Here is a 23,190-nt window from a genome sequence, read left to right on the forward strand (position 1 = left end):
TTCACGGCAATGCGTGAGTGGGTCGTTCCGCGCATGTGTTTTAAATGTGTTAAATATTTTAACTTGATAAATTTTTTAAATTAATTACCGCCCATTAACGCGATAATTTTGACAGCCCTAATATATATATATATTTCAAACAGAGTGGTATCGGTATGGTATCGGCCGATACTGCACAGCTATGTGTCAGTATCGGGGCCAAAAAAATGGTATCGGTGCAACACTAATAATAATGTGACAAATCGGGTTCGAACGTGACCATTGGTGTTTTTCATGCTGTCCCTGAACGCACCTTGAGACTGACGAGAGATGGAGGTGCGCTAGAGTGGGAAGTGTTTCCTTTTTTTTCGTATTGTGTTTGGCGTCAGCTACGGCGGACAGTAGCCATGTTGTGTTGCAAAAGGTACGAAATAAATGATTAAAAACCTGACGAAGCTGATGTCCTTGCCGATGTTACAATAATGATGACAATAAATCAGAAATTTAAAAAGCGTTTTTATTGTCACCTTAACTAGCAAACGGAGGTCGGAGGAGACCGGCCATATTCTCGAGCCAGTTCACTCACACACACCACGTCATCTTTTTCATTTTTACACCACATGCATTAACCTCCTTGTGAACCATGTTGATTTCTCTCACAAGAAAATCCACCGTGATTGTCGTGCGGGAAAATAATGAAATTGCGATTTCCAGCGTGTCGTCATATGTGGAGACAAATGACGAGTCAAATTTTATGTCAGATGTCGAAAGGATCGTATGTTGATGTGATCGTATGTCAAGGTACCACTGCAGTTGAAACTTGGGCTTTAATTGCCATTTCCAGTTATTTTGGGAGATTTTTTTTTTCTATCTGCCAAATTGCAGCTTGTATAATGAGTGGAGTGTACTACTACTTACAACACATGCTCATTTGTCAGATATTTTCTTTCTAACAGAGCAAAAAACAACAACTTGTACCATCATTTTAGTAATTGGGTGTATGAACTATTAGTACATTCAGATATTCGGCTAAGATCATATCAGCACAGGTTAGAAATCCTAATGTGAGATGCTAATCTGAATCTCTACTCACATTAATTTTAAGTGCAGAAACAGGGAAACGAGAGAGAAAATCATAACAAATCAGTCGGTACCTGGAGGACTTTTCCCTGAGGACTCTCATCAAACAACAGAGGCTGCTGGTAGCTCGGGTCGAGATTCTTCTTCACGACTTTGGTTTTCTTCTTCGCCAAGCATACTCCATTTTCAAGGACATACACCTTCACGTAGGTTGCTAAATGCAGCACAGCAGTATTGAAGTTAAATAATTTTGCATGATTTTTGCACAGAGATCATAAAAACAGCAGACCTGGAATATTCTTGGAGCCTGGTTTGGGGATCAAGCCCCTGGCCTGGTTGACCTCCACCTCCAGTTGGCCCCCTCTGTCCAACATACCAACATGGACGTCTCCTGCAAAATTGGAAAGATTTTTTCTCTAATACATTCATCGATGATACCAATAGTAAATTCAGATCTCGAGTAGTTCAATTGACAATTGCCACCACTAGATGGCGGCAAAGAATTACCTGTCCTTTAAAAATGTCCTTCTGTAGTAACAATTCACATTTCACGCACAATAACTTACTAGGCTTTTCCAATTGTATGAGGTGCTCCCTTCAAACCTTGTGAATTCATATTTTACCCTTGTCTCTTCACTTTAACAGCATGGGAATATCCCTGAACCTCTGTGGTCTCAGAAAAGGTACTTGGTCACATCCAAAGGCGTAGTTTTGCATAGGGATGGTAGGGACATAAACCTACCAAATTTTCAGGATGCTGAAATTGTCCCAACCAACTTTTAAGCAGTGGTGAAAGTGGGCCAGAACGGTCAGGAACGCAGTTCCGGTATAAGATTCAGGGCCGGAATGCTGTTACTATACACGGTGACTTATATTTGTTCATTTACGTTAGGCTACTTATTCATTTCCTTATGATTTAAAAGTTTTTTGCCAATTTTTGGGCGATCTTCAATATATATTCCTTTTCACTCTGCATAATATGAGTCATTTGTACTTATTTTTCTGAATGTATGTTACTTATATCTTTATTATTTAAAAAAAGAAAGAAAGCAAAAGCAAATGCTTACATTAACTTCAATTTTAATATACATCCTATGTTCATAAGTAGTTAAAATTGAAATTTGGCATTTAGTATGTGAGGAAATGAGGGAAAATAAATGAGATGGACGTCGGGTTTATTGTTGTTTTTGTTAACTTTTATTTTGCAAATCATTCAAACAATACAATTTTAAATGAAAATCACTTTTTGTATGTGTTATAGAAATAAGTGTGCCAAAAGAGTTTTCTTTACATTTCAGTAGTTTTTAGGAGGTTTGACCCCCCCCAAAAAAAGATAATAAATAAATAAACAACATTTCTGGCTCCGTGGCTACCTTCACGTTGGGGAGTTCCGGCAAGAAATTCTAGCCACTTTCACCCCTGCTTTTAAGGAACCTCATTTGCATTATATAATGACTTATGTTATATAGGTAATTTAGATTGTCTTCCTATTAGGGCTGTCAAAATTATCGCGTTAACGGGCAGTAATTAATTTTTTAATTAATCACGTTAAAATATTTGACGCATTTAACTTACATGCCCTGCTAAAACAGATTAAAATGACAGCACAGTGTCATGTCCATTTGATCCTTGTGTTTTTTGGTAACAGTAACATGTAACAGTAACATGTTTAATACTGATAGTAATTGTTACATTTGAAGTGCTTAAACACCATTTATTAAAATGTATAAATTAGGGCTGTCAAAATTATCATGTTAACGGGCAGTAATTAATTTTTTAATTAATCACGTTAAAATATTTGATGCATTTAACGCACATGCCCTGCTAAAACAGATTAAAATGACAGCACAGTGTCATGTCCATTTGATCCTTGTGTTTTTGGGTGTTTTGTCGCCCTCTGCTGGCGCTTGGGTGCGACTGATTTTATAGGTTTCAGCACCATGAGCATTGAGTAATTATTGACATCAATAATGGCGAACTACTAGTTTGTTTTTTGATTGAAAATTCTACAAATTTTAATAAAACGAAAACATTAAGAGGGGTTTTAATATAAAATTTCTATAACTTGTACTAACATTTATCTTTTAAGAACTACAAGTCTTCCCATCCATGGATTGTTTAAACAGTATGTTAATAATAATGCCATCTTATTGATTTATTGTTATAATAAACCAATACAGTACTTATGTTATGTACAGTATGTTGAATGTATATATCCGTCTTGTGTCCTATCTTTCCATTCCAACAATATTTTACAGAAAAATATGGCATATTTCATAGATGGTTTGAATTGCGATTAATTACAATTAATTTTTAAGCTGTGATTAACACGATTCCAAATTTTAATCATTTGACAGCCCTACTTCCTATATGTTGTAAGGATATAATCTACACTTCCATTATTAAGTGAATTACTTTATGTTCAGACTTACGTTGACCCCTTTTCACTTGCTGAATGTGCCAGTCCATTTTCCCCCCTCAAACGCATGCTTGATTGGCTGATGACTTGACCCTCTCCCCACCCTCACACACGCAATCACAGCCCGAAAGAAATACAACATGCCGCCGCCTCCGCCCCCTTCGAAGACGAGGAATATTAGAAGTTTTTTTCCGCTAGCAGCAGCAACTCTAAGTAAATTAAAGGACGTTAGTGTTGCGGAGGTGGAGAACACACCACTAATTTTGCTACTGAAAGTCCGACTTGCATCAGAGTTAGCATAACATAAATCTGTGTGAATTTCCCGAATTAGAGTAGGAAGCTGCTTTGAGAGAAATATCCTCCTGTGTTTGTTTTCTACTGTTAGCTTTAATTAAACTTCGAGAAATGTAGTGAACCGAGGTGTACCCCCTTCTCCTTAATTTTCATTTTATTTATGTGGTCTTAAAGCAGCCCAAGGAAACTTTCCTTTTTTGTTACGTTTGGCTGTGTTTCTGGACAAAAGCAGTAGTGTTTTGCCTGAAGTAAGGCATTTATTTTTGTTATCCCCTGACTAAGTTTTTATGTGATATTTAATTTATTTAGACAGACAATTGTGAGTAGTTTTAAAACAAATGTATTTGTTTATTTTTTGCATTCCTGGATAGTTAAGAGATTATTAACAGGTTTGTATTTATTGTGTCTGTTAATATAATTACACTGTATGTTCAAATATTGCAATTTCATTTAGCTAATAAAATCCAGACATTTATTCTGGAAGTTTTCAAAATGTTTCTTTAGTAGTTTCTGAAAACAAAGATTTGAATCGAATGGTGTATCACCTGAACCAACACATATGCACTGCAAAAACACAACCTCCTTAAAACTAGTTAAATTCCCTTGTTTTTCAGGGTAAATCTACTAGGAATAAGTTGAATGATTTTCCAGTGCTTCAAGTAAATTTCTTCAAGTAGATTTCTTGAAATAAGAAAAATAGCTATCGGAAAATAAGCTTAACAGGCTTTTTTTTAAGCAAAAAGTTAGTATGTTTTATCTTTTTAAAAAAAATTATAATAATAATCAAGAATTCAAGAATTTCATTCAAGAATAGATATTGTTAAAAACAATATTTGAAAGCAATTTTTTCTGGATTTAGGTGAAAAATGATCAACTTTTAGATGTACAGGCTTAAAAAACAAATAGTGATATTTACTTAATTCAAGTGAAATAATCTGACGTATTAATCTGTTAACTAGTCTTTAACACTCAAAACAAGATGGAGAAACATTATTCGACTAGATTCAAGAAAAATTATCAGATTAAGATGTTATAAATTTGCAGTGTGAAAGTTAATAAGATTTATTTTTACATATACGTTACATACAGATTATATACAGATTTATTTTGCTTAGATCATTTAGCCAATCAATTAATTAGTGAAATGTAGCCCTGACCCCTGTTTACCCAATCTGTTTGGTTTTATTAATGTCCCCTACCCAGCAAAAAGTGTACATGCAGGTTATGCTGTTATATCGTCCCTACCAATATTGAGACCAAACCTACGCCCCTGGTCACATCACCAAATATATAGGCTATCATTTGCTATATACAAGGCTCTTGTCTCAATTTAATCAAAAATTTACTTCATAAATTGAAATATTTTTAGCCCAACACAAAGCTCTCAGAAACTTTGTTTTCTTGGAACTTTATTTCTCGGTTCCCACAGTCAGCAAGGCAAGCAGAAACAAAGGGAGGTGATTTGCTCATGCACTAACAGCAACTAGAGCAGAATGCAAAGTGACTGGCATGCTGGGTCCACTTGGCTCGTGGCTTACCCATGGGAGGGGTCGCTAATGTTTGCCGCCCAACGATTTGAGCGGGGCCTAATCCGTCCAAGAAGTCGCTGAACTGACTTTCAGGCCCGAGGCGCGTGGTAGGGAAGACAAACCTGGGAAAAAGAGAAGGGAAAAAAAGGGAAAAGCCAGGAGGGCCAACTGAGTTGTCACGCTCGACACTCACATGTGAAGTAGTGGCACGAGGCGGACGCTCACGTTCCATCGGAGCTGTTGGAGTTGGTGCTGCCGTCGGTGGAGTCCTTGCTACCCTGCCGCGTTACTCGGTTCCTCATCTCCACGGCAATGCCAGTCTCCGTGCTCCGTCGGATGGTGCTGCGAAGCTTCTTAGTCCCGCCGTCTAATGGGAAAAGTTGGGAAAAAATGTTCACAACCTGGGGTTTCACTAGACCTAATACAATACTGGGCACTGGTGAGCGAGCAAATTTTTTTAGCACCTACAGTGGGGCAAATAAGTATTTAGTCAACCACTAATTGTGCAAGTTCTGCCACTTGAAAATATTAAAGAGGCCTGTAATTGTCAACATGGGTAAACCTCAACCATGAGAGACAGAATGTGGGAAAAAAACTTACACGTTCCACTTAAAAACTGATTTTTAAAGAATTTATTTGCAAATCATGGTGGAAAATAAGTATCTGGTCAATACCAAAAGTTCATCTCAATACTTTGGCCTCCGTAATTGCCAACAAAGGGTACATAACAAACGTTTTCTGGAACTCTTCACAAGATTTTCACACACTGTTGCTGGTATTTTGGCCCATTCCTCCATGCAGATCTCCAGAGCAGTGATGTTTTGGGGCTGTCATTCGGCAACATGGACTTTCAACTCCCTCCACAGATTTTTTATGGGGTTGAGATCTAGACATTGGCTAAGCCACTCCAGCACCTTTAAATGCTTCTTACGAAGCCACTCCTTTGTTGCCCTGGCTGTGTGTTTGGGATCATTGTCATGCGGAAAGACCCAGATGCCATTGCTGATGGAAGGAGATTTTCACTCAAAATCTCTCGATACATGGCCCCATTCATTCTTTCCTTTACACAGATCAGTCGTCCTGGTCCCTTTGCAGAAAAACAGCCCCAAAACATGATGTTTCCACCCCCATGCTTCACAGTGGGTATGGTGTTCTCCGGATGCAATTCAGTATTCTTTCTCCTCCAAACATGAGAACCTGTGCCAAAAGTTCTATTTTGGTTTCATCTGACCATAACACATTCTCCCAGTCCTTTTCTGGATCATCCAAATGCTCTCTAGCGAACCGCAGATGGGCCTGGACGTGTACTGGCTTCAGCAGGGGGACACGTCTGGCAGTGCAGGATTTCAGTTCCTGGCGGCGCATTGTGTTACTGATAGTAGCCTTTGTTACTGTGGTCCCAGCTCTCTGTAGGTCGTTCTGGGATTTTTGCTCACCGTTCTTGTTATCATTTTGACGCCACGGGGTGAGATTTTGCATGGAGCCCCAGATCGAGGGAGATTATCAGTGGTCTTGTATGTCTTCCATTTTCTAATAATTGCTCCCACAGTTGATTTTTTTACACCAAGCATTTTACTTATTGCAGATTCAGTCTTTCCAGCCTGGTGCAGGTCTACAATTTTGTCTCTGGTGTCCTTCGACAGCTCTTTGGTTTTGGCCATAGTGGAGTTTGGAGTGTGACTTACTGAGATTGTGGACAGGTGTCTTTTATACCGATAATGAGTTAAAACAGGTGCCATGAATACAGGCAACGAGTGGAGCCTCATTGGACCTTGTTAGAAGAAGTTAGACGTCTTTGACAGCCAGAAATCTTGCTTGTTTGGAGGTGACCAAATACTTATTTTCCACTCTAATTTGGAAATAAATTATTTAAAAATCAAACAATGTGATTTTCAGTGTTTTTTTTTTCCACATTCTGTCTCTCATGGTTAAAGTTTACCCATGTCGACAATTACAGGCCTCTCTAATCTTTTCAAGTAGGAGAACTTGCACAATTGGTGGTTGACTAAATACTTATTTGCCCCACTGTACATGTAAGCTCGGGCGTAGATTATTTATTATATTATATTATATTCAGGACGGAGCGTGAGAGGCTGTGTGATGGGACATCTCTATAAAATCCTGCATTTTTTTTTATTTAATTTTTTTTTAATTGGGAAAAAAAATCCAAGATGGACTGAGGGCGCGATGTTTGAAGCGCGATCATTGTATATCACTGTAACTGTTATGCAATTCATCTGTGTTTCTCAACTGGTAGGTTGTGACCTAAAATTGTTTTATGTTGCTGAGGTGGGTTACCCAGTTTACCTCTCTTATTCCTCCTTGCATATTAATCCTTTATGTGAGCAAATAACTTTGAAATATTTATTTGTAAAAGTAATGCTGTTTGAGTCAATTAGAAATAAAAAAATAAGACATCTTTTCACAGATTACAAGGACTGCAATAACAAATAAAATGCTTGTAAAAAAAAGATGGAAATTATGAGCACACATACAAAATTGTTAGAGATTATATCCCAAAGATTAAATAATTCAAGTAATTCATACAGTTTGATTCAATTAATTCATACTGATTGATTCTCTTCATTTTGTCATATAAACAAATAGCAATAAATAGCATCAATATTGATACAGTTAAAAAAACACATGTCATATCAACACAATATTAGACAAAGCTCTTGAGTGAGAGCCGCTCACTCAATTTGCATTTAATTGTCAATGTATTCATAGCCAATTAGCGGAAAGACGGCAGCTATTCTGCTACTTTAATTTTCGAACTGAGTAGTTAAGTGCCTGATACATAAAGAGTAAAGTTGAATCATTTAAATTCACAGGGCATCTTTTAAAAAATTATATTTTTTAATCTGTAAAACCCTATCTGGAGGTGAGAGCACGCGAGAACAGAATTACAGACACCATGACTTTAATGAGATATTATCGCGTACTTACTTTGTTTCGATTCAAAAACTTCCTGTAGCATGTATCACTAAGTGTCAAGACATAGCTGTGAATGGCCACAGCTGGATTTTTGGGGGGATTTTATGGGTGAAACATGGTAATATAACAAGGGTCGCAATGCAGAAATCACAGACATCAAGGTGTGGTCGAGATTTTCTTTTTCATATATTTACCCTTTTCAACTTTTTTTTTTCCAACTTTTTTTTGTTTGGATCAAGTATTATCATCTAACATATCAGAGAAAATGTGACAGTAACAAAAAAAAATACAATTAATCGATAGTTATGAGGTAGATATCAGTGACTTTTTTACAGACGCCATTTTTGTCATTGTGACATAATTTGTTTAAAAGTTTCAAATATGTGAGTGACTAATTTTTTTAAGTGTTTTTTTTTGTTTTTTTTTTTTAACCGAAATATGAGACATCAATGAATGATTCTATGCTAAAAACGACAGACATTTTGTATAATAAATAAAATTAATTACCTTTGTTTTAGGGTTGGGTTTAAACAAAAGCGGTCGCGCGATGTCTGTGAACGGGGGTTTTCAGGACAAATTAAAAATAGTTCGGGGGCTTCATGTGCCATGAATCTGCTACACTGAAAAAAATGGGGTGTTGAACTGACATTAAAAAATTATGGAAAGAATTTGCACCTGATAATATTGCTTTCCTTCAGCATTTAGCAGTTGTGTCCTTTTAACATAAAGCAGACATGTCTAGCCAACATTAGGCACTCATGTTGCGCAAACATAACACACTCTTGTTGAGCCAACCTAAAGCACTCATGTTCTCCCCAAAATACATGTTGAACCGACATTAAAGAAATACATAATTTGCACCTGATTAAATTGATTTCCTTCAGTATTTAGCAATTGTGTTCTTTTAACATAAAGTACACATGTTGAGCCAACATAAGGCGCAACTAGAGCTATCAAATTTATCGCATTAACGGGCGGTAATTATTTTTTTTAATTAATCACGTTAAAATATTTAACGCATGCACGGAACAACCCACTCACGCATTGCCGCAAACAGACTACAATGGTGCCGTTTTATGTATTTACAGAGCTAAGAGGCAGTGACAAGTGAGTGGAGTGTATACAAGCATTCATTTGAACCGTGCTTTTAATTGCCAAAAGCTTTGACATCTCTTCCACAACAATTATAACTATTGAGGCGAGCGACGTGGGGAAGTTGATCTTTTTCTTAATACCCTACATTGTACACAACGCAGAGAAGATATAGCATTTGCAGCCACCACACACAGTCATGGTTGCCCCACTTCCCATCATGCATTTGGGCAGAAGAGTTTAGTCACTACAGTATCATTTACTGAAAGCTCAACAAATACACTAGATGGCAATATTTAGTCACAATATACAAATTTTTATCCTTTAAGAATCTATCCGTGGATCCCTTTCAGAGAAATAATGTTAACAATGTTAATGCCATCTTGTGGATTTATTGTTATAATAAACAAATACAGTACTTATGTACAGTATGTTCAATGTATATATCCGTCTTATCTTTCCATTCCAACAATAATTTACAGAAAAATATGGCATATTTTAGAGATGGTTTGAATTGCGATTAATTACGATGAATTAATTTCTAAGCTGTGATTAACTCGATTAAAAATTTTAATTGTTTGACAGCCCTAATTTTAACGTCAATGGCATCAAATTATATATGCCTCAATGGAATCCAGTACATTGCCATCAATAGTAGCGACATTCATGATAGTCAATGGCATGGACGTCCATAGCTGTCAGTGGTATTGACTTACTTAGGCACCAGTGCAATGTCAATGGGCTGTAATGGTAAGTGGTCAAAAATCACAACCACCTATGTTTTCCTGTCATTGAAAATGAAGGGAAAATGCTTGCTATTAAAAATGAATGGAATTCCGGTCATTTTGATACTCAAACGGTGCCGGTCGGTCAAACGGTTTGGAGTCTCCAGTGCACCGAAAAAACAAGGATAATAAGATTATGAAAGAAAGAAAGAAAAATAAAGTTGAGGAATTTTACTAGCTGGGCGTGTGCCTTGCAAAGCCCCATCTAATAAGAAAATCACTTTTCACAAACAAAATAATAATTAAATGGTGACTTATTGGGCCGGCTGGCTCTACCAATGAGGTGTCACTTATTCAGGGAGTTGGCAACCCTACTTTTGAATCTCGCAAGAAATGACGAGACTATTGCATTTGGTTGGAAAGGCAACATTATGTTGCATCAACATGATCTAATCTAGCTACTCATTCATTGTTCATGTTTATGTATGGATTGCATGATCTAATCATGCTCACCTTGGAAACATGATGTGTTCTTGCTGAAAATGCACATTGTCTTTTAGTAAAATTTACAACCTACCGGAGTCATTTTTTTGAGTGATATGGCAGCATATAGTACACATATTGTTCTATTAAACACAACAGTTGTTTTATCTTAAAATACAGCAGTTTCTTTTAAAGAGGGGTGCAAGAGCAGAAACTGCTTTTTCAGTCTTGTCTGTGTTTTCCGCCCTATACAAGTGGGTTTGAAATCTCCTGCAATAAATGTATGAACTAATCCGATCAGGATGAGAAGTACTGTTTAATCAGGAAGTGGCATTACACATGAGCTGCACAATAATCATTCTAATCACAAGTCTGCTGCATCTACACTTTCCAAACAGGTGTCAAGGTCTATGAGTTGGATTCAACTGCAGGTCTAAATAAAATAGCAGCACGATGAGAGAACTCCAAATTGCTGCTTATATTCGGTTGGATATGTCGAACTTAGTCCTTCATGTTTGGAGAAAACCCACGCACGCTGACCGATACTAATTCTTTGACTCACATCACTCACTGAAATATAAATTCGCCAGGCTAGTGCTGTCCTAACTGAACTAATGAAGCCTGCTTAGATAAGAGGCAAGACGTTTTCCAAGACAACCGGGAGGGGGGAAAGCCCAGTTACACTGGAGTCATTGCTTTGAAGATGGAATTTAGCCTTTCTCATTCTAAAATGTCTTTTTCATTCTTAATTATGGTCCATTTTGAATTACATTGACAAGAAGTCAGAAATGAGTGATGAGAATAAATGAGAAGAAGACAGAATAATTGGGTGGCCGAGGGATAGGGAGAGGCACTCAGGCTTCAGAGCCTTATGACTGCACAGAGCTGCAGCAGAAGGAGCTCGTGGGGTATCATCCTCTATGATGACATACTATCTCTGAAAAGAGAAGATAGGACATGTAGGCCAATGCACTCATGCAGCATCAGTCCAAAATCCCTGTGATCTTTGCCCCTCTATCCTTAATGCGACCACTTCTTTCTAAAGCTTTTAAAGCAATTCAGAGTCTCAAAAAAGTAAGTACACTGCTCACATTTTGAACATTTTCACTTGGGTGTACTCACTTTTGTTGCCAGCAATTTAGAAATTGATGTGTGTTGAGATATTTTAAGGGTGACATTAGATTTACAGATAAGAATACGAGCTATGGTAGCAAAATGTACCATAATTTCCGGACTATAAAGCGCACCAGCCGCACCGGCCACATTTAACAAAATTTTAGAAATAAATCCACATATATGCCGTACCTGACTATAAACCGCAGGTGTGCATATCTTAACATAGGATATTTACATCGATGTTATGCAAAAATTTTTGATTGATCAAAAATTTATTTACTGTAATTTTCGCACTTTAAGCCGCCACCCACCAAATTTGACACGAAAACGTCATTTTTTCATAGATAAGCCGCATTGGGCTATAAACCACAGCTGTCCTCGCTGTATTATGAGATATTTACACCAAAAGATATTAATCGGTAACACTTTATTTGACAGCGGCATCATAAGACCGTCATAAGACCAAATGAACCAACATGAAGCTTTGAACCAATTGGCTTCAAAGCTTCATTGCTTCAAGAAGCTTCAATTTGGCCATCACTGTTTTCTTGGGGGAGACAGTCAACCTCTGCTGCCACCTGCTGTCAACACTGTTGTCGTCCAACATGCCTCCTACCATGCATTGCAGCGCTACAGATTTAAATAACAATGAAAATTAATGTTGTGCTAATTATTTCTTCAGTTACTGTTCTAGTTGTTTCATTAATGGCTAGTTATGGAATTTGGTAACGTTTGATTTGACAGTGTGGCCATAAGACTGTCAAAAGACCATCATAATTATGACATGACACTGCCATGAGCATTAATGAGTGCTTATGACAGATGTCATTTCGTGTCATCCAGCAAATCAGCTCCCTTTTGAATGGATGTAAAACATCCGAGCTGGAGTTAATGACATAATTTGCTGGTGACACTTAATGACCTCTGAAATATTCATTAATACCCATGATAATTTCATGTCATCATTATGACGGTCTTATGGCAGTCAAATGACGCCGCTGTCAAATAAAGTGTTACTTATTAACTCAAGTAAATCAACAAATAAACCGCACTGGACTATAGGCCGCAGGATTCAAAATGAGGGGAAAAAAGTAGCGGCTTATAGTCCAAAAATTACGGTATTAACTAAACAAACACGCATCAACACCACCAACTTGTGTTGTCTGAATGCTTAAAAACTAACTTTAAAAAACAGGTCACCACAAAGATATATAATTCACTTTACCTTGCCTTCTAAACTAAACCTCTTTAAAAAAGTTAACGAATAGCGTTAGCCCTTATATAGCAGCTTTGTTGTAATATAATCTGGCAATAAAGTCTTCCAAGTGCCAGTTAAAAACGGCTAATCAAGGCTAGCATCGCGTTCTCTTGTCGTAGCAAATAGTCGATGCCCATCCATTTGAAATTGATCTTTTGTAGCAGCATATAGTATCAGATGGAGCCATATTCATCTATAACAGGGGTCGGGAACCTATGGCTCGCGTGCCAGGTCTGGCTCTTTTGACGGCAGCATCTGGCTCGCAGATAAATCTTTAATTTTTTTTTTTTTTTTTTTTTAAGTTTTGTTATACACCTTTGCGCATTGCGCGAAACAGCGATGGTCACCAACAACTAGAAAGCCAGTTCGCAGTAATTTTAGTGGGAAAGTGGAAAACATACTGTACATGTTAAATATAAAACTCGTTTGCCCCCCCCCCCAAAAAAAATAAAACCATATCTAAGCCACTTATTTATAAAAGCCGCATGGTACAAACGGTAATTTCTTTCTAGGTTGTCCCTTGAGAATTCTTATTTCTACAAACGTGGGTTACAGTATAGGAATCTCTGCAAGTGAATACGCACCGTGCACATAAGCAGTCTGTGCAAACTTTTTAAATCCCGTAGAGAGGATTTAAAGCCTAGCAAATCTCTTCTCACAGACATGACAATGGTTGTTAAACACAAAGCAACAGCACATTTCCGTTTGTGCTGTGAGGCTCATTATAACTGCAGTTGTGATGGCAAAAGTAACTGGCACAGCTTCCACCCCCTCGCTGTATAAGAACCCAAAGAGTTGGATGGTATGGAAAACTGTTTGAGCATTTATTGAATGTCCTTGATATCCAGCTTTAGGTAGTAACGCATTACATGTACTCCGTTACATTTACTTGAGTAAGTTTTTGAGAAAAATGTACTTCGATGAGTAGTTTTACTAAGCCATACTTTTGACTTTTTCTTGAGTACATTTGTGAAGAAAAAAACGCTACTCTTAAGTCGCTACTTTGGACTACACAAGAGTCGTTACATTTTTCCTCTTTATTCTACATATTAGACTTTTTTTTTTTTTTTTTTGCTAGCGATGCTATTGCGCTACTAATTTCACCAATGAGACATCGCAACAATAATCACATGACTCCATTACACCAATCAGGTGCAAGCTTGCTGTTGTATGATCGCCTGTTCAATCGTGTGTCTTTAAAACACCTTGACAAACGAAGTACTTGACATAGAGCGTTGCCCTCAACATGAATCGAAAGCGCGGATTTAAAACTCTCTCCCAGTTTTTAGTTGGCACCGATTGACCACGGAAAACCGGAGATATGATACGTTTAATTTCATAATAGTAACTATGAAGGAACTACAGTATTCACTATAACTGAGAACTATTTTCGCCACTAGAGGTCAGGGCACTGCTCTTTGGACGAATGTTTCATTACTGTTTTTTTTTTTTCTCTCTTTAATATTTTTTTATTTCTTTGGCTTAATGTGGTTATGTAATGGGTTATTGTACAGTATCATTATAACAACAGTTCATATAGATATGTTTGTGCTGAGAGAAAAAAAAAAAACATTGTTTAAAAAAAAAATAAAATAAAATAAGCAGTTACTCAAAATGTTACTCATTACTTGAGTATTCACTGGATCCTTTTTTTTACTTGTACTTGAGTACATTTTTTGGATGATACTTTTACTCTTACTTGAGTAATATTATTTTGAAGTAGTGCTGCAACGATTAATCGATTAACTCGAGTATTCGATTAGAAAAAAATATTCGAACTCAATTTTGTTGCTTCGAGTATTCATTTAATTAAAGTGCCATTGTAATGGTTGATTTTGAAAGTGTTTGCATTCAGTTTTATTGATGAGGGTGGATACACTGCCCTCTGGTCTGCCTTTTTTCACCTGGCTGAATCCAACTGCTCCCTGTTTAGCTCAAACAAAAACTTAGCTTATGTTAGTCTTATGTTTTTTTAATGCATTCTTAATTTAGTTTGTAGGTATATTTAGCCGTTTTTTGTGGGAATATGTGTCTGAACCACTTGTTAAGAGCATTGTTAAAAAAAAAAAAAACTTTAGCATCTTATAGCATTTAAGCTAGCAAGCTAGCCAATTGTTCTTTTGTTGTACACACATCCTCATTTAAAAAAGAAAATATATATATATATCGTTTGAGGCTCAGCGCAGGTGTTTTAATTTTTCATGTTCCTTAACCGATTACTCGATTATTCGAACTAACTAGTCCATCGATTAATCGACTACTAAAATATTCGATAGCTGTTTCCGAACGTCTCTACAAATTTTCAGGTTATGAAATGCCTAAATGGGAAAATATTAACTCGTTAAGAAAGAAGTTTCAAGTTACGAGAGGTTCTATACAGTACTGTAAAAAAAAATGTATGTACTTCACTTCCTAATTTCTGCTTTCAAATGTTGCGCCATAAAATCCTGCTACCCCATTAGACATAATCTTTCCCATCATGCTTCAGTAATAGGATTCTTCTCTCCTACTGACCTGTTGTTGATGACGTTTCAACAGAGTTCGGCAGAGTAGCGAAAAATTTTACTTAAATAAGAGTTGCGTTACTTCTGAATAATATTACCCAAGTAAAAGTAGTCATCCAAAACATTACTCAAGTACAAGTTAAAAAGTTGAAAAGAATACTCAAGTCATGAGTAACATTGTGAGTAACTGCTTTCAATGTCTGATTTTTTTTTTTTTCTCTCTCAACACTTTATCTATATAAACTGTTATCATGATATTGTACTATAGCCCAATTACAGCAAATATAAAATTGTATGACAGGGCTAAAAACGACATTAAGTGCAGTGGAAATGTAACTCACCATACGGTCAATCAACTTTTATTAACAGCGGTCTCTCCTAAAACTTGACGGCAAATGCCCTTGGTCGCAGCCATAACAAGTTCTTCTCCAATCGTGCAAGGTTTCTTGGCTTTAGCAATACGGTTCACGATGAGGTAAGATGCTCTCTGTGCATTCGCTTTCGTTGCCTTGTTTGCTAGCTTGTAGCTACATATTACGCAGAATGGACTTGGTTGTAGGCTCCTCTTCTGGCTCAGCAAGTGGCCTTTTCCCCCTTAAAAAAAGCTGTCCAAAGACGTCGCCGCCCGCAGCACACAGCCAACTTAAGCTAACATTACTGTTTACATTGACTGGCGCTTGGCTGCTGTAAGTGCGCAAACACCCCAGTAATGGCAGCCAACCAGATCTAATTAATGTCGTAAGTCGAGATACCTCTGTAATGGGTCAAATAATTCCCCTTAACATTTCTACTCCTGTGCTGAATTGTCTACAGCGTGAACTAGTATGTGGATATCGAGCAGCTTCCATAGTCTTTCACCATAAGAAGACTTTTAAAAAGAGGTTTTCCCCTTGTTGCTAGTTAAAACACACTCTCAAGCACAGCCATCCCACTTCATTAGGTCAGAGCAACTCCAAGCTTATTAAAAACCCCTCACTATGCCCACCCCTATCACCATGACCACCGTACACCCGGAACAATCACTACTGCTGAGGGCAAACAAATCCACGTGATGAGACTTGAATTATCTTCAGGAGACTTTGACACGAGGAAGATGAGGAAGAGGACGGTGACGCGGAGTGGCTGCTGGCAAACTTCAGCTGCTCGTCTACGCTGCTATGACAACCCTGTGATCGGGAAGCGGGCGATGCCACCTGAGACAGCTGGCGCCATGGAGACAAGCTCATACCTCTTATTAAAAAAAAAAAAAAAATAGAGTCATGAACCCAAACCTTTTGTCTGGAAATATTAATTGAGTTCACTATGATTACAAGACAGTCTTTTTTGCTGTTTTAAGAATTTTTGATCCATCAAGTAGCAACTCATTCAACTTCATAGTCACACTATTTACTCATTTATCAGTGTGCCCCTCCCCTCCTATCAAAACAGCCCCTGTTAAGGAGCAGTGATCTCTTCCTTCCTCTTTAATCCCCTCCTCCTCTTCCTTCTCTTCTTTCTCTGCACTCTCCCCCTTTTCCATTACCATGGCAACGCAGTCTGCATTGCACCAAGAGCCCCGGCCGGCATGTTCCCCCTCATAAGCTTTTCCCCTCTACGAGTGCCTTTTCCTGGCACTCAATATCGCCTTTTATTAGTTATTATCCATGTTATCTTATATTGATTATTTAATTATTCCTCCTTGCCATTCTCCTGTACGAACATCACATTAGAAGCTTACGTGTCTACCATCTTGATCACAAAACTAATATGTGTCCAAAAGTCATTTCAGTATTGGATATTTGAATCACAATCAAAATATTTTTCATTGGCTAAGTATGTATTTTAAAAAAAAAAAAAAAAAAAACATGTAAACAAACAATCCGTCTCAAATAGTATAAGTCACTCTGATATCACATACCACATGAGAGTATCCAGCTTAAGGGCTACTTACTCACTAATAAGCCCACTAGCAAAGTGACTTTGGCAACGTAATAAATTCACTGCAGCACATTTGTTAAGTCAGATCAGTTGTGTTTAACTTTAAAGTACAACACACTGAGTATGTTATATTACCACTTATGTTTTCACAAATTACTACTTCCTACTAGTCCACAACTAATACTTCTAAACTACCATGCTGCACAGGTAATATTACTACACCCAATTCATCAACATTGGTCACACTAGCAGTTTTGCATCACTAGTAACATGGCATTGTCAAACTAGTATGCAGAAATGTCATTCAGTAATGCAAAGTACAAGTTCTATTAAATAGCAATACAGTGGCAGTGATGAAAACTACAGGTAATATGTAATATTCGGCACTTGGCCCTGTGTTTCGCAGATGGTTTTCATTTCGTCGGATCGCGTTGAAATCTGCGGTAAATTCCGCGATCGTGTAATCGCAGATTCATGGAGGGAATAACTGGTAAAATAAAATTACCAGCGAGAACCCTTTGTTGTATTGGCACATCTTAATCCTTCAATGTGTTCCCTGAATTGCCTTACTAGTATAGACAAAGAGCATAATGTACAAATAATACGCGGACTTTCATGTCGATATCAAGCCAATAAATTCCCATTCAACGCAAACTCAACGAATAAGCAGAGGTGGGTAGTAATGAGTTACATTTACTCCGTTACATTTACTTGAGTAACTTTTTGAGAAAAAGTAGCAATGTCTCTCGGCTGGCTTGGGAACCTGGAATCCCACCGTAGGAGCTGGTTGAAGTGGCTGGGGACAGGGAAATCTGAGCTTCCCTGCTACAGCTGCTGCCCCCGCGACGCGACCCCAGATTGATGGACGGACGGATGGATGGATGGATGGATGGATGGATGGATGGATGGATGGACGGACGGACGGACGGACGGACGGACGGACGGACGGACGGACGGACGGGCGGACGGACTGACGGAATTTTCTGGGATTTGGGGGATGGATGGATGGATGGATGGATGGATGGAATTTTCTGGGATTTTGGGGATGATGGATGGATGGAATTTTCTGGGATTTGGGGGATGATGGATGGATGGATGGATGGATGGATGGATGGATGGATGGATGGATGGATGGATGGATGGATGGATGGATGGATGGATGGATGGATGGATGGATGGATGGATGGATGGATGGATGGATGGATGGATGGATGGATGGATGGATGGATGGATGGATGGATGGATGGAATTTTCAGCATGGATGGATGGATGGAATTTTCATCATGGATGAATGGATGGATGGAATTTTCCAGAATTTTCAGCATGGATGGATGGATGGATGGAATTTTCCAGAATTTTCAGCATGGATGGATGGATGGATGGAATTTTCCAGAATTTTCAGCATGGATGGGTGGATGGATGGAATTTTCCAGAATTTTCAGCATGGATGGATGGATGGATGGATGGATGGATGGATGGATGGATGGATGGATGGATGGATGGATGGATGGATGGATGGATGGATGGATGGATGGATGGATGGATGGATGGATGGATGGATGGATGGATGGATGGATGGATGGATGGATGGATGGATGGATGGCATTTTCCTGGATTTTCGGACTGGATGGGTGGATGAAAAGAATTTTCTGGGATTTTGGGGATGGATGGAATTTTCTGGGATTTGGGGGATGGATGGGTGGAATTTTCCAGGATTCTGTGGATGGATGAGTGGATGGATGGAATTTTCTGGAATTTTGTGGCTGGCTGGTTGGCTGGCTGGCTGGCTGGCTGGCTGGCTGGCCGGCCGGCCGGACGGACGGACGGGTGGACGGACGGATGGATGAATACTTTTAAGAGTAGTTTTACTAAGCCATACTTTAATTTTACTTGGGTAGATTTGTGAAGAAGAACTCTTACTTTTACTCCGCTACTTTGGGCTACACGAGTCATTACATTTTTTCTCTTTATTCTACATTTTAGATTTTGCTTTTTTTTTTTTTTTTTTTTGCCAGCGAAGCTAACAGTAGTGCTACCAGTTTCACTAAGAGACGTTGCAACTATCATCACATAACTCCATTGTACCAATCAGACTCAAGCTTGCTGTTCAATAATCACGCCGGCTTGTTCAATCACGTGGTGTCTTTAAAGCACCGTAAAAAATTAAGTATTTGACAAAGAGCGCCACCTTCAATATGACTCGAAAGCACGGATTTTAATCTCTCTCTTTTTTACTTGGCAGCGATTGACCACGGAAAACCGGAGATATGATCCTTTAAATTTCACAATAGGAACTATGAAGGAACTCTATGAAGAAATTTTGTCCTCTAGAGGGCACTCGTGCTCTTTGGACTAATGTTGCTTCATTTCAGTTTTTTTTTCTCGTTGGAATTTAATGACTTCTTTTTTTTGTATTTCTTTGGCTTAATGTGGTTATGTAATGGGTTAATGTAAGCCATAATAAGAACAGTTTATATATATAACTTTGTGCTGAGAAAAAAATACCCCATACAAACATCGTAAGCAGTTACTCACAATGCTACTCATTACTTGAGTATAATTTTAACCAAATACTTTTTTCCTTTTACTTGAGTGCATTTTTTGGATGACTACTTTTACATTTACTTGAGTAATACTATTTTGAGATAACGCTACTCTTACTTGAGTAAAATGATTGGATACTTTACCCACCTCTGCGAATAAGAATAGTGTTCCCTCCACAGTTGAACTTACTTTTATTCTGAGGCCAAAACAAATAAACACGGGGTGTAATTAGTGCTCGTCTGTCATAAATCCAACTGCTCAACATTACGTAAGCGGGTAGGCCGTTTAATTGTCTACTGATAGGAGGAATAACTCATCCCCATGCAAGATTGCAGAAAGCACGCAGCAACCAATTCAAGGAAAACTTTGTGTACATAAAAGGTAGGAAGTGAAAACAATCCAGATATTAGATAATAAAGTTCAAGTCACATAGTGGAAGAAAATTAATCGGTTCAACTGTAGAGAATGTCGCATCAACATTGCAAAAGTACAGACACCACGCATATATTTTGTGTGTGTGTGTGTGTGTTTGGATCATTAAAGCCGCTTTGACATTTGGAGAGAACACTGATGAAGCCTTTCTCATTATGAGCAGTAATATAGAAATGCTGTTTTTAGCCTCCATGCCTATTGGATGCGCCAGTGACGGCAGCGAGCCGCCGTGCGTAGCAACAGTAACCAAGCACGGGTGTCTGCGATGAAAGATTTTGTTGTGGCGTCTTCACTGCTGGGCCCCTCTGCTAAATTTGGAGCTAAAAAAAGAAAAGCTTCAAAAAGGTAGAGGATAAAAATAGAGATTATTTATAGATGAATCTGTGACAGTTATATAAGTAGGATAAAAATTGGGTCTGTTCATATTTATTTCTTCTTCTGCATGTTTTAAAGTCATCTTGCCATCTTTGTTCTTCAGCCGTGAGGGTCATGGCTGTAAGATTTTCAACTTTTGCTCCCTACATTTGAAATAAATTGCTAAATTTTGCTTTGTCAGCATATATAGTTCAATCAAGCTCCATAGACACAACTTTTAAAATGATATAAACACAATTACTAGTATCCAGGGGTAAATGTGACGAGAATTTCCTCCAGAACTCCCAGACATAAAGGTTGGCACGGAGCCTGTTTTTTTTTTTTTTTTTTTTAAATAAACCTTCTAAAACCACCGAAATGCTGCTTTTGGCACATTTACACATATAACACACAATAAAACAGGTTTTACGCATGCATTAGGCTACTGCATTACACTGAAACTAGGCATAAATGAGAAACTGATTTTCATTCAAAATTGTATTTTTTCACTGATTTGCAAAATTCAATCTAAAACTCCATCCATTTTTTATTTTCCCTCATTTCCTCAAATATAAATGCAAAACCTCAATTTTAACTTTGAAAAGTGCCTTTGACACAAAAAACGTTTATTTCATACTACACGCGGTATTTCATGCTCCTGAACAAAATGGACCGCTTGCATGTGTGTGGAAGCGATCGATATATTTATTCAATTTTTTGAATCCCGCACCATGAAAATTAGTGACTTCCAGCCAGAGTCTGAATTGAGGAAGAAGGCGAAAGTAACGTCAGCGAACTAATCATCTTCACAATACAGCCATTACTATCTCATGCAGAAGGACTGCCAATTCAGCTGATTTTGCGGATAATTTGTGTATTTTTTGCGTCACGCCATCCCAATGCGCTGCAGGCTTTTGTTGCTACACCAGGGAGAGTGGTGTGAGGCTTTTTGGATTTCCAAAAGATCCTGTTCACTGCGAAGAATGGGCAAAACAAGTCCGACAATCAAAAGACCATTCGACGGATGACGAAGTGAGTAAGCTACGTGTTTTATGTTATGTCAAATACTGGGATCATGGCAAACATTTTGATAAGAGGTGGCTTGCATTTTGTGGGTGACAATGCTCCATGTCCACCGAGAAGGCCACTCGGCCAACAACACGCGGCCTGTCGCACACCATGACCGCAGGCAGATGAAGGCCCTCCTATAGAGCACTATCCTCTGCTTGGGCTAGGGGAGCCCCCCACTCTCGTCTCCGGTTCTCAAATGTGTCGAGACTTCGACCCCCCCTCAGCCCTCTTTGTGGCCCGCCTATGCTCAGCCATGTGCTCCAACATCGGCCGGTTTGTCCACCGAGAATATAGCATTTTCGGCGTTCATTCCCCTCTGCGTCCCCGGCGACGAGCACTGCCTGCCTGCCGGGGCCGCAGTAGAACGAAGACACGAAACTTGATCGCCACCGGGGGCTGGACGATCGGTGAAGACAATCACCCCCGCCGCCGTGTGTGACATGAATCGGGGTAATTTTGTGTGATTTTTCATTTTTGAAAGGCGAGCAAGAGACTTAGAAGAGCCGCTTGGTTCGGGTTAGCATGTCACCTAGCTCTCACGCCTCCTATTTTGTTTATGCTCTTTCCTCCGTCTCCGAGGCAGGGAAATGACAAAAGCCGGACTAACTCCGGTGGCATAAAAGGAGGTTTAAGAAGTCTGCAGTTTTAACTAGGGGGTGTGACAAAATATCGAAATGGTGATACTGTGTATCCCCAAAGGTTATCGATATGCTCCTGCCAAGAATCGAGATATAGTTTTAAAAAGACGTCAATGTCTAAAAAAATAAAATAAAAAGGAACCAACAAGTTGCTACCAAAATCTTCCACTATATTAGTGTCTCAGTTAACTCTAAGGTTGCATTGACTGTGCTCGACGCCCAATCCATTTAGACTAGAAACGTTCGTTCATTCGAAACCAGAGTCATTCTGTCCGATTTTCAGGGCATTAACAGGTCACTTGCTGTTCATTTTAGGGCGTTTAAAGGTCATTTCCTGTTGAGTTTGAGTCACTGCCTATTCATTTGGGTAATTTCCAGGTCACTTCCTGTTATGTAACTCAAAATAAACAGGAAGTGACCCGTAAAATACCCCAAAATCAACAGGAAGTAACTGAAAATCAACTGGTAAATGACCTTAAATGGCCCAAAATTACCTCATTGCCCGGCATTGGCTGCCACTGACGGACATAGACGTTCAATCCGTTTGAAGTGGGAGGGATGGCAGCGAATGAACAAGTGTTCATTCCCTGTCACCCTCCCAGTTCAAATGGATTGGACGTCTACTAGTGATAAACTCATTCCAATTCACAGCAGAAGCTTGTTTTTCTGTTTGTTAGTTGTTTGTAAAATGATTTCCTGACCAATGTATCGATAATCGTTGTATCGCCATATCGTCAGATCATCGTTATCGTGAGCTTTTTATCGCAAATCGTATCGTATCACCATTATGCAGCAATTTAGCCCTGTCGTACTGAATA

At 38.5% G+C, this 23,190-nt stretch overlaps 1 protein-coding gene across 1 annotated transcript in view; it reads right to left on the reverse strand.

The window, feature by feature from the left end:
• Positions 1–23,190, reverse strand: part of rims3 (regulating synaptic membrane exocytosis 3) — an 87,201-nt gene that overhangs the window by 8,165 nt on the left and 55,846 nt on the right. Inside the window, exons 3-6 of the mRNA XM_057828086.1 lie at positions 5,527–5,668; positions 5,311–5,423; positions 1,349–1,450; positions 1,134–1,273 (exon numbers count right to left, since the gene is read on the reverse strand). Of these exons, the coding sequence (XP_057684069.1) occupies positions 1,134–1,273; positions 1,349–1,450; positions 5,311–5,423; positions 5,527–5,668 (497 nt within the window). The remainder of the gene's footprint in view (positions 1–1,133; positions 1,274–1,348; positions 1,451–5,310; positions 5,424–5,526; positions 5,669–23,190) is intronic.

This window comes from Corythoichthys intestinalis, chromosome 22 (assembly GCF_030265065.1).
Source record: "Corythoichthys intestinalis isolate RoL2023-P3 chromosome 22, ASM3026506v1, whole genome shotgun sequence".
Classification (NCBI taxonomy): Eukaryota; Metazoa; Chordata; class Actinopteri; order Syngnathiformes; family Syngnathidae; genus Corythoichthys; species Corythoichthys intestinalis.